General features: G+C 44.6%; 1 protein-coding gene across 1 annotated transcript; it reads left to right on the forward strand.

Annotated features, from left to right (window-relative positions):
* Positions 1–717: 717 nt before the first annotated feature.
* Positions 718–5,566, forward strand: LOC124098782 (speedy protein E4-like). Its single transcript, XM_046453733.1, has 6 exons — positions 718–823; positions 1,373–1,603; positions 2,177–2,235; positions 3,226–3,311; positions 3,988–4,156; positions 5,507–5,566. The coding sequence occupies exons 1-6, from the start codon at positions 718–720 to the stop codon at positions 5,564–5,566; spliced, it is 711 nt and encodes a 236-aa protein (XP_046309689.1).
* The last annotated feature ends 7,329 nt before the right edge of the window (positions 5,567–12,895 follow it).

Genomic DNA, 12,895 nt, shown 5'->3' on the forward strand with positions numbered 1-12,895 from the left:
ATCCTGTGTTAAAGATGCCTAAGTGCACAGTGTATGTCGCCTCGACAGATTTCTGAAAACAGTGAAGGCCAGTGGCACTTAGAGGAATAGATTTGCTAAATTGAGTGTTTCCATTTAGGTTTTTCAAGTGATAATTCAGTGTACATGGGTTCTTTTGTATATACTGAGCTCCTTCTTGGGAGGTCTTGTCATTTCTGCCCTTCTCCATCTTCCTTGCCATCCTCCTTCCTCTCCCTCCACACTAAGCTCTGAAATGGAAATGCTAAAAGGCAGGGTATCTAACACGTGTTGTGTTGAGAATGGAGAGAAGAACCCACAATCTAGAGAGAAGTGAAAGAGGGAGGAGTCAGAGACCCATAGGGTAATTTGGCAAGGTGGACAGAGTTTGGATTAGTAGCAGCAGAGACCATCTCCTCTAGAACTCTAGGACAGGTGCACACACCAGTCTGACAGTTACAGGGTTTTCCTTCAAACTGGTTGCCAGGTTGGAATGAGTGATGACATCAGAGGCTTCCAACCTTCCTGATTGGAAGGGACAGACTCTGTGGACCACTGGTAGTGCAGTGGGCAACAGTTTGTCCTCAGCACTGTTCTTCACCTGGTTTCTCCCGTTTGGAGAAGAGCGAACAGATTCCTATACAACCAAATTCTGGAAGAAGGCTTTGCCTTAGTAAGAATCTAGGTTTTGTAAAAGGAAGACAGAGTATTGGAGAACTTATGGAGGATCAACAAATCTCCCAGTCTGGGCAATCGCCTTCCCAGCCAAGCACCTCAGAAACCCACCTGGAAGTGGTGGTAGATGATGAGATCCCAGGTCCATCAGGTGAGAGAGCTAGAGTGAGAACTGATTTGACATGATGACTGGTAAGGAGGAAGGAAGGGGTAGAGAAGCCAGAAAAGGTAGACTAGGGAGCTCACTTTTGAAGTCTAAAGTTCCTTGCCATGGGACAAGGTAGTCCACATGGATGGAAAATCTGTAGAGAAAGGAGTTGGGTTAGAAGATGAAATCTAAGCATAGGAAGTAGGTAGAGGAGATGTAAAAAGGGTCACTCCCCCATGGAAGAAAGTATCCATAATGAGGAAGAGTTCTGAGGAACAGGGAGATGGGACACTGGTAAAGAGAATCAGGGGCACATGTTTATCAGCAAAGGGGAGAGGTTGAACAATAGCTCAGAAGAAGGTAACAGTTGAAGGTCTTGGGTGTGGGAGGTGAACTGGGATCAGATAATGAAAGGCTGAATTCCAAGTACAGGAGCTTGACTCTGCTTCCTTTACTCAGCTCTGTGGGTAAAACCCTGCCTCCCATGTCGGTCCTCGAGGAAGAGAGAGTGGACCTCAGAATCTGAGGAAGACTCGGAGGATGATTCCCCAGGGATTTTTGATTCTGCACCCTGGGTAGAATCTGGCCTCCTGCCTGAGACCACTGGTCTAAAGAGAAAGAGAGAGTCCTCCACTGAATCTGAGGATGAGCTGGAGGATCTGGAAAGTGAGCTAAATCACCCCTGGGATGTGGAGTCACTGTGTGGCCTCAAAATGAAACTCAAAAAACGGCGCATGGACTTGGTGCAACCAGAACACCATGAGGTTTTCAAGAGGCTTCTAGGTAGGGAGACACCCGGGTAGTGCCCTCCAATCCTTTCTTTACACAAATAAGGAACTTACAGCCACTGCACTTTTCCAAAGAGCCCTGCTATCCCTGAGATCCCCATTCTTGGAGGACTCAGGACCCATCTCCCTGAGAGACTTTTAGATGATGGATGCTTACATTAGACCTGACAAGGTCTCTGCTTGGAATCACAGAACTTGGTTCCAATTGTCCTGATTGAAGACATCTTGACTCTAATAGATTTCCTCCTCCATGAGAAAATGACCTAGTAATTCTCTGATTCTGAGGTGGTGGTATATTCTTGGGTGATGATGAGCCTTCACAGTTTACTCAAAGCTTTTATTCATATAGATATCCAGATGTTACCCAAACCCTCACTCAGTTGTTTCTCGGGGGGGGGGGGTCTCATGTCAAAGCAACTTGCCCAAGGAATGTTCCTGTCCTCTATCTATCCACCTTTATTGGGCTCCAATCCCACACCTTCTCCAAGGGAGGTCCTGTTCTCTCTGCTCTCTATCACCCATTGCAACCCCTTCTGGTTCCAAACTAACACCAGTGTTCTGTTCACAGAGGATCCTGTTGTCAAAAGATTCCTGGCCTGGGACAAGAACCTGAGGGTGTCTGACAAGGTGAGGTTGCTTTCCACTGGGAAGTGTTACTGATCCAGCACAGCCTGGAGTGGGAAGGGCTTTCTGACCCTATGGTCCTCTATTGGGCTCCAATCCAACACCTTCTCCAAGGGAGGTCCTGTTCTCTCTGCTCTCTCTCACCCATTGAAGCCCCGTGAACATGGTCCCATTACTCACCCCTCAGGGAGGAGGAAATCTATTAGAGTCATAATGTCTGCAATCAGGATGATTGGAACCAAGCTCTGTGATCCCAAGCAGAGACCTTGTCAGGTCTAAACTAATGTAAGCATCCATCATCTAATAGTCTCTCAGGTATATGCATTCTGAGTCCTCCAGACATGGGGGAGAGATCAGCCATAGCAGGGCACTTTGGAAAAGTGCATTGGCTATAGAAGAAATTATAGCATTGTAGTATAGTTTTTTTTCCCCCTCACAATTCCCTAGTCAAAACAAACACACAAGCTCCACATGGTCCTTCTCTCTGCCTCTGCATACAGCCAAAAAGATGTACCAAGTCCTGGCACCTTTGTAACTTGTCAACATCTCCCTTCAGGGCCTAGCAGCTTTTTGCAGAGAGGACAGGTGGACCTTGCTTCTGCTTGGGTTGCTTGGGCTCCAAGTCCGAGACCACAGTCTTGCATGTCTATCACCTCTCTGCTTGATACCACCTGAGGTTCTGGGCTCCTCTCCTCTTTGCTCTCCCTAGGATCTCCTATTCTTTAGCTTACCCAAGACCCTCCTCACCCAGCTGACCTACATGCCTTCTCTCAAAAGGTCGCCTCAGAGCTGGCCCAGTGCACATCTAGGCCTCCTCTCCCCCTGACTGCTCCGACTGACCTTGGTCCTTCTTGTCCTTCCCCAAGGAAGCAGGTCTCTTTACTTGGTTACTTTATCTTAGTGGCACTCTCTACCCCAGACCTCCATTCCTCTGTCCCCTCTTTCCTCCTGTTCCAGGATGTGACCTCTCTGTCTTTCCTCTCTCTCCATCAGTACCTCCTGTCTATGGTCATAGCTTATTTTAGCCGGGCTGGCCTCTTCTCCTGGCAGTACCAACGAATCCACTTCTTTCTGGCCCTGTAAGTATTTGGTCTCCATCAATCAGAACTCACTACCTGGGAGGGTAGAAACTGTCCTTTACTTTTGGCCTGTTTGTCTGGTTTACTCTGTGTAGAAGAAATTGTAGCATTGTTTTTTCCCCACAATTCCTGACTCAAAACAAACATAAGCTCCCTAAAAGCCAGTTTTAAAAAAATAAAGGAAACTTGAGAAGAGTGGAGGAAAGCATGGGCACATCCTGTCCCTGGCAGAGAGACTGGAGTTGCAGACACATCTTCCTTCCTGTATCTACACTGTTCTGTCTTCTGCCTCTGGATTTCTAAAACAGATGCCCAACTCCCAACCTGGCACAGGTGCAGTGTAAGGTGCTCCCCTCTGGTCCTTCATACATGTGTCTTCTCACATTTGTGGCATTCTATGTACCCCCTGAAATTCCTTCCAGGATGGATCCAACCACCTCTTAGGCCTCCTCCACAAGTGTTGCTCACTGCTTTCCAGACAAAGGCTGGAGTCCTTCAGAAGGTGTGTGTCTGGCAGAGACCTCTGGACCAAGGCATGGTCCTCTGTAACACTTAATAGGGCTGGTGCAGTCCTGTCTGAAGATGGTCCTCTGGGAGTCCCTTTTTTAGAAGCTGACTCCAAGGGGAGGCTTTTCCTGGTTATGTTGCTGAGGAGCAACCTGGTTTCTTTCCCCAGCTACCTGGCCAATGACATGGAGGAGGACAACCAGGCTCCTAAACAAGACATCTTTCATTTCCTCTACGGGAAGAGCTATGCCCAGCGTCCCCTGTTCCACAAACTGCGCTATCAGTTCATCTGCTCCATGGGCTGGAACACTCGGGTTTCCAAGGAGGAGTGTGAGGAGGTGGGTGGTGCTGTGTGTGCTTGTGGGGGGAGAGGGATGGGCTGACTGGAGAGACACAGGGAGGTGGGTGGCTGCAGGTGGGCTCTAGGGAGGAGAAAACTCCGACAGCTGTGCAGGGAGGGAAGGATTTCCTGGGCAGTCTTCAGTTTTTTGTTTTTGTTTTTTTTGTGGGGGGGGGGGGCGGGGGTTTGTTAGTGTACAAAATGTGTACCTCAATTTACTGTATACCATCTAACAAAAATTTAGTGGAAATTTATCAGATATATATAAGTGATTCAAGTAATAAAAGAAAGTCTCATTTCAAGAAAATGAACTTCTTGAGGAAAAGTAAAGTACATTAAAAGTGTAAAGACAAGTCCAATTTCTATGCAATAAGGGAACTACAGTTTAATAAAGCAGATTCAAGTGATTTTTTTCCATATGTATCTTTGGTCTTTAATATATATTTATGTATAGATGGATCTAACCATTGTAAACTATGGTTTATTTTAAAGGAAGTGGATAAATGAGATGAAAGGAATCTTTATACTAGACTAAAATTATTCACAAAGCAGAACATTTTACAGTGAAATATTTTTTTCATTCATAGAATTTTTACACAATTAATTTCTACTTTGGATGTAACTAAAATTATAGTTTAATTATTTGTCTAGAACACTAGAACACTGAGATATACTCTTTAGTTTTAAACAAAAATCATACCAAAATTATTCATCTGCCAGTCTTATAGTCATGTAAAAATTATAATTTTATTATAATTACATTAAACCATTATTCTATTCAAATCAGAGACAATGATAAAGCTGTCTCTTGATAAAATCAAGTTTCCAAATTTGATTCAATGAGACACCAAAACCACTGTCTCTGTCAAAGCATCTTTACAAAATTTTCCACACAGGTAGCATAATTTAGTTGTCTAATATAAAATGGGAAAATATACTCAATTTTTATTGAAAAGAAAGCCGAAAATATGATGTCCCACATCTTACATAATATGCTCCTAATATATAGCCATGTTAGTAATAAGTAAAATAATGTTGTGATATCCATATATAGCTACTTCATTTGTCACCAGGATAAATAAATCTAATAATTACACCTTGATAGCTGACAGAACTTGTTAATAGAATCAAGCCTCTCAACATTTTATTTAAGATATTTGTAAACTGCTGAATCATAGTAACTAGAAAGAAGAAATTGTAGCATTGTGTATAGTTTTTTCCCCACAATTCCTGACTCAAATCAAAGTGAACTAATTTTAAGGAATGTGAAAATAGATTAACCATGACTTCAAAACACTCAATATCTTGTAAACTCATCAGCTTTTTGGGGGGCTCTTTTTCTTTTCAGATTCAAGCTTATGATCCCGAGCTCTGGGTGTGGGGCCGAGATCGCACTCTTATTCCCTAGAAGACCCGGAAGAATGGAGGCCTGAGGGGAGAATCAAAATTTTGTATCTCTGGCCTTATGACAGAGTCACTGATTGTCTATTTAGGATGCTCAAGGACCTAACTTCTCGATCCACTCCTTTACACCTCCACTCATAGCCACTGTGTGCAGATGGTGAAACAGACTGAATCCAAGTCAGCTTCATGGTCTCAAACCCCAACCACACAGATGAGCTTCTATATGTGCTGAGTGCTATGAGGCTACTCAGCCACACCTGAGAAAGAACAGCTTATCACACAGGATGTGCTAGAAATCCTTAACCCAGACAAATTGGGCCCAAATGTCAGCAGTGGTGAAAGGCTGATCTTGGTCTAAAGTGAATGTCCTTTAGCCATGAATATCTCACTTCCCTGTAAATTGTCTTTTTACCCTCTCCTTTTAATTCATCTTGGGTCAAGCATCTCTTAAGGATACCAAGCATGAAGATGATTTATTTATAGGATTATCATAGTTTTAGTATATATAATAAATGCTTATTTTGAACTATGTTTATTTTAAATTGTTTTGAGACATATGTTGTTTGGAAAATTGTTGTTTCTTATTAGTTTTGTGATGAGTGTTATAACAGGTTTGTGTATATAATTATTTCTCTGAAGTTTTTAATCTTTTAAATCTATTTTATCTATTACTTTTAAACCTCAGTGGTATTACCCCATAGTCTTATAAATATAAATTTTCATTTGATGTTCAATCATCATTATTGTAAATATCAAGCTGCCAATGTCTGGCTGGGCACAAATGCCGCAGTCTGGCTGGGCACACAATCACGAGCCACCACACAGCTTGTAGATTCAAACAGCAACTCTTTATTCCCGAACTCACACCAGCCGTCTACAATCACATTCTGGGGAAATCCACGTTCTCTTCCCAAATCCACCTTCTCTCCCAAATTTACCTCCACTGGGCTTCTATCTCCAAAATATACTGTCTGAATCCCGTGAGAACTCAAGGGGAACTCAGGCAGCAGGATACGCCCTATTCCCAGCAGGAATAAGGAATAATCTTAAACCTTAAACCTGGAACCTAAATTGGGAACGCCCTAAACAAGATTATCTTAAAACCGGGAACACCCTAATCTGCCTTGGTCCTTGAGCAAGGTCACTTACATTCAATGTCACTGCAACATGTCAGCAACATGGGGTACGCTGGCAAGGAAATTGTCATACCTACTTGGCTAATGGCTCCCAGCATCTCCCCCCTTCTGATTAATTAAACAACAAGCAATGTGGCTTAAGGACCGTGCCTGGTAGGTTGTCCAATTCAACATATGGTTCTTACCCGTCATGGGAAAAACTGACCTTTAGGCGTCAGCCTCCTGTCTTAGGTTGATACCACTGCAATTGAATCATACCCGTCACTGACTACCGGTCCAGCATACAGCCATACTTGTGGATAGGTCTATGCACCAGTGGGGGGGTGAGGTTCTTTGCCTCACCTCTGTTGGCCCCCAAATTTGGCCTTGGTGCCAGTGCCAATGTCTGGCTGGGCACAAATGCCGCAGTCTGGCTGGGCACACAATCACGAGCCACCACACAGCTTGTAGATTCAAACAGCAACTCTTTATTCCCGAACTCACACCAGCCGTCTACAATCACATTCTGGGGAAATCCACGTTCTCTTCCCAAATCCACCTTCTCTCCCAAATTTACCTCCACTGGGCTTCTATCTCCAAAATATACTGTCTGAATCCCGTGAGAACTCAAGGGGAACTCAGGCAGCAGGATACGCCCTATTCCCAGCAGGAATAAGGAATAATCTTAAACCTTAAACCTGGAACCTAAATTGGGAACGCCCTAAACAAGATTATCTTAAAACCGGGAACACCCTAATCTGCCTTGGTCCTTGAGCAAGGTCACTTACATTCAATGTCACTGCAACATGTCAGCAACATGGGGTACGCTGGCAAGGAAATTGTCATACCTACTTGGCTAATGGCTCCCAGCATCAAGCTGCTGTTATTTAACTTGGTTTGACATGTTTTTCTGTTATTTTAAAGTATGTATTGTAAGAGAACACATGTGCTATGTACATTTTTTTTGGGGGGGGGAGCTATATGCTTTTCAAGAGCACAGCATTTGTGGGGAAACTGAATAAAGTTGAGAATCTTCTTACCTTAATGATGCATCTGATCATGACATTCTGGATTGTTTGTTTGCTGACAAATGTTACTATTGTTTAACAGGGTTGTTGTTAATTGACCAAATTTCTTACCTGTGGGGGGAAAACACCTCAATTATTTTTCACGTCTGAAAACAACAGAGAAGGTTGCAGAACTTTATACTAGAGACTGGAAGCAGGAAACACAGGGAGGACATTGAGAGAGACAACACAGAAGAGTGAAAGAAAATTCTAGGAGAGCTGTATAACAATCTAAATCCAAAATCAAGAAGAGGCATCTCAACAGGAGATGCCTTCCTGGTAATGGTCCAAGGATGGGGACACACAGGGAATGGTAGACTTTGCTACTGGAGTCGCAGTTTGAGTCTTTTCCACAATCTATTACTAGTTTTACATAACAGAAGGAAACCCAAAGGGTCTTGTTGAAATAGAAACTGGTGAAGGGAAATGAAGGTACTAGGGCAAGTTGTGAGAAGAATGAGATGATAGGAAGAGCTCGAGCTGGTAAATAGATAGGCACAGAGAGGAAAGGGCTAACAGTGTGGGCACCGAATGACTGCCGACAAGCATCTTGGGAGATGGGAACTTCAGAGAATACGGGAGCAGCTGTGGAAAGAAGCAGGTGAAGCAAAGTGTCAGAAGAAAAACAAAGCTAAAGAGAGGTGGCAACAGAGCCAGTGATGAGATGTGATGTGGGGTTAGAGGCAAGTGGAGATGATGTGAAGAGGCTGGAAAGTACCTGCATGAAATGAGCTTAAGACTGGTTGAATGTGTTAAAAGAGGAATGGTGGTTGGGTGAGTGGAGCAACTGAAGAGGTAAAAGTTCGCTGAAGGAAAAAGTCATTAAAGACCAGCACTGTGCAATGCAATTCTGATGCTGATCAATTGCATGGAGGTCACATGCTGCAGGTTGAGGCCCCCTCTACACTGCCCTGTCTTCAGAAACCAGCTGTAAACTGTTTCCCAAGCTACTGGCACTTCTCACCAACGACTGCATATTCGGGGATTCCTATTGTATAATTCTCTAAAACATCTCACTGAGATTAAGAGAGCACAAATCCTATAATTACTGTTTTGTCATGTGAAAAAGGACACAAATTGGCACCGACTAAAAGAGGCACGTGGCTGAGGGTCTAGGAAAGTTTGAATTAAAGCTGTCATGTCCTTAGGATGCAGCACCTTCAGAGGACATTCGATGTATATGACCAACCTGGGAAGCTGACCTTGATTTCAGTGTCTAGAGTTTTTACTGGAATTTCACTAAGCATTTGGTAGGAGTGGGATGAGTAGAGCGATAATCCAGGCTCAGGTCCTGCCCTGTGGGTGCTTACCATAGAGTGGGGGAGACAGGCGAGTGTCCAGGAAAGAAGACGAGGGAAGAGGGTGTGGATAGAGACAGGGGACGTCATGATGTCACCTACACAGCGTGAGGGTGGCACCAGGCAGCATCAGGGTCTCCAGACTGGCTTTGTCTCTCTGACCAGTAAAAGGCCCATCTTGGTTAATGCTGGGCGGGCAGGCACCGGACTCCCAGTCCCTGGGCCCACCGGAAATAGGTCTGTCTCGGCCCACTTCAGTGGGCCTGCCTTTTCCCATTGCAAGGCTGAGTTCCTCACCGCACTGGAAGTCCGGTAGTCTGCATGCACAGCTCACCGGAAATCTGTAATCCAGGGCCCAGAGCAGGTCCCTAGGCAAGTACTGGGATTCTATTTCTATTTCCCAAAAGTCTATGCGCTTCCCACCACCCTCAATTTAGGGACCGCGTGAAATGTGCCTGCCTCGTCTAACAGTGCAGAGGAGACATGCTGTGAGCCTTGGCTGCCCACAGGCCTCCCACCCTCCAGCATGGCTTCTCCTTAGATCAAGAGAGCCTTTAAGGGAATGTCTAGAATGCATTTCCTTCATTTTTTTTTTTCCTAATTGCGTCTTGATTCAGTGATGGTTGGAATTTTTAAACTTTTTTTTATTTCAAAATACAGAGTCAAGGAAACTTGTGACTAAATAAGAAAGTAAAAACTTTCAACCAAGCATTTATGTTGACTGAAAATTCGGGAGCCTGGAGAGCATTGTTCAATTCTCGTTTTATGCATCTTTGGGAAAGACTGTTCTTCTCTATGGCGGATTGGTGGATTCCTAGAGGTAGGGGCTGGGTTGCTCCTTTTGGAAAAAGTCACAGGAATATCTCTTTTATTATTTGGTGATAATTAAATGGTCAATTAAATTTTCCCCAAATTATCAAAATGAATGCTTTGATTAGAAATATTAAATATAACAACTTGATTTTGAAAACAAGAGTTATATTTCCTGATTTTGGAACACTGAGATAGAGCTTGGCAGGTAGCAGTGACAGGTAAGCTGTCTTTCATTCATTCCCCCTTCTCCCTTTTAGTACTACCGCCCCTATTTTATTTTTCCAGCTTTCCAGTTGGTGTGGCCTATGATTGGTTTAGGCAAGAGATACAGGAGAACAAAGAATCCTTCCCTCCCTGCACAGCTGTCGGAGTTTTCTCCTCCCTAGAGCCCACCTGCAGCCACCCACCTCCCTGTGTCTCTCCAGTCAGCCCATCCCTCTCCCCCAACAAGCACACACAGCACCACCCACCTCCTCACACTCCTCCTTGGAAACCCAAGTGTTCCAGCCCATGGAGCAGATGAACTGATAGCGCAGTTTGTGGAACAGGGGACGCTGGGCATAGCTCTTCCCGTAGAGGAAATGAAAGATGTCTTGTTTAGGAGCCTGGTTGTCCTCCTCCATGTCATTGGCCAGGTAGCTGGGGAAAGAAACCAGGTTGCTCCTCAGCAACACAACCAGGAAAAGCCTCCCCTTGGAGTCAGCTTCTAAAAAAGGGACTCCCAGAGGACCATCTTCAGACAGGACTGCACCAGCCCTATTAAGTGTTACAGAGGACCATGCCTTGGTCCAGAGGTCTCTGCCAGACACACACCTTCTGAAGGACTCCAGCCTTTGTCTGGAAAGCAGTGAGCAACACTTGTGGAGGAGGCCTAAGAGGTGGTTGGATCCATCCTGGAAGGAATTTCAGGGGGTACATAGAATGCCACAAATGTGAGAAGACACATGTATGAAGGACCAGAGGGGAGCACCTTACACTGCACCTGTGCCAGGTTGGGAGTTGGGCATCTGTTTTAGAAATCCAGAGGCAGAAGACAGAACAGTGTAGATACAGGAAGGAAGATGTGTCTGCAATCATAGGAGAGAACCTGAGTGTATGGGATTAGCTGAAGTGACAGTGTCCTTGGGTGGCCTGATGGACTCTTGTGTCATTCCCGTTGCATCTTTCTGATCTCTAAACATTTTGTCCTCATAAAGCTGCTGCCACTGGTTTTCTTCCTTCCTCTTAAACTATCCCCGACCTTCTCCTTCAGTAAAGCCCACCTCCATAACTGTCTGGGATCCTACGTATCTTCTGATGTCCTGTGGCATCATTTTCTCCTCATAGAAAATTGTGGTTTCCTGATTCTTTGCTCTTTTAATTTTCTCATCTGATCCACTTTGTATAAGTTTTTATAACCTCAAACCCTTGATTCCTTTGACCTCCTATTTTTCTGTTTTAATCATTCCTAACACGGTTTTGAATTCTCCCCACACTTCTCTTTCTCTAAGAAAGCCAGCTGTTCCTGTGACCCGCAACGACAGCTGTCCTCTCCCCAGCTCTGCTCAGCCTCCACAGCTCTGTAGGTTCTTCAATTCCAGAAGCCTGGGCGCTCCGAGTCTGCCATATTCTTGTCTTAATTGCTCCTGTGTTCTCTTCTCTGGGAGTCACATTCCTTCTGTCATCACAATGCATTTCCAAAGCGACTCCCTTGATTTATTTTCCTTCTCAGCTTTCCGTGGCCTCCAGCCCTCTCACTTTCTCAGCTGGTCCGTATCTTCATCCTGGGAGTGGTTTGAGCTTTCCCCCTTCCCAGTGACCTCCCCTCTCTTCAGCTGGACTCACTGCAGGCTTCTCTCTGCCCCTGGGCTTATACCACAGCCTTCTTCCCCAGTCTTTCCAAATGCTCCCACCCTGACCCTGTAGCCTGGCCACCTGACCTTCTCACCCTATCTGTTACTGATAGATTGTTCACATACATTATTGGTTTCCTAGGTTACCCCTTTTCATTCAGCTCTTTTCTCATCTTAGCTGCTCATATGTCCTCTTCTACCCACGTCTGCCATCCTGAGTGGACCTAGAGCTACTTCACTACCTGTGATTCCTATGTGTCTCATAAACAGGATCTGTTTCCAAGCTGCCCTCACCAGACCATTTCTCCTCTTCATTTTCTAGCTATTTCAGCGTCTGCAGAGCCTACAGTTCATGCTGCTCTTCAACTATCACCTTCATCCTGCTTCTGATTGCTGCCCATCTCCTGGAGCTCCGATTTAGTACATTATGTGTTGCAATAAAGAAATACATGAGGCTGAAATTTTTATTAAGAAAAGGAATTTATTTACTTACTTTTGAACTACCAGGGATTGAACCCAGGGCTGCATGCCTGCGAGGCCAGTCTTGTACTGCTAAGCTATAACCTCAGTCTTCAAAACGAAGTTTATTGAGCTCATAGTTCTGGAAACCCAAAAGCATGGTGCTGGAATATTGGCAGTCCTCCTGCTCCCTGGCCATATCACAGTGTGGTTTAGAAGTAGGAAGGAAACAGGCCAAGTACAAAGGAGGCCAAATCCATTAACAACCTGTTCTCATAACTCAGTGTGTGAGACCAGCATTAATACCTTCTGAGGAAAATGTCCCCATGATCTAATTACATTCCATTTGATGCCACGTATTAAAGTTTCTACCACCTCAACCCTGCCACATTTGGGACCAAGCTTCCTGCACCTGAACCCTTGTAGGCACATATCCAGTCACAGCAAGCTGTCTTCATGTGACTGTTCTGCTCCTTGTGACTCCTTGGCTTTGTCAGCTATACTATCTGTGTTAACCAGTATTTGAAAATTTCTGGGTGACAGAAGATTCTATTACTCATAGTGGGCCTCTGGGACTAAATCTGAGTTTATGATAACAAGGTGATCCCAAAACAGCCAGCCACAATAGAAAAGTTACCACATGACTGTGGGGCGTGTGCAACTTTGAGCTTCATATCAGCTAGTACTTAAGGAAGGAGAGGAAGGCAAGAGATTGGGTTCCACTGCAAGACAATTGAAAAATCATGCCT

This window comes from Marmota monax, unplaced genomic scaffold (genome assembly GCF_021218885.2).
Source record: "Marmota monax isolate L192 unplaced genomic scaffold, Marmota_monax_Labrador192_F-V1.1 WCK01_AAM20220418_F8-fsc00148, whole genome shotgun sequence".
Classification (NCBI taxonomy): Eukaryota; Metazoa; Chordata; class Mammalia; order Rodentia; family Sciuridae; genus Marmota; species Marmota monax.

Excerpts from the sequence above, each read along its gene's own strand:
- LOC124098782 (XM_046453733.1), top strand. The coding sequence starts at position 718 with ATGGAGGATCAACAAATCTCCCAGTCTGGGCAATCGCCTTCCCAGCCA. Across the intron at positions 824-1,372 it reads TGAGATCCCAGGTCCATCAG|GGATTTTTGATTCTGCACCC; the intron begins GTGAGAGAGCTA and ends ATGATTCCCCAG. Across the intron at positions 4,157-5,506 it reads CCAAGGAGGAGTGTGAGGAG|ATTCAAGCTTATGATCCCGA; the intron begins GTGGGTGGTGCT and ends TTTTCTTTTCAG.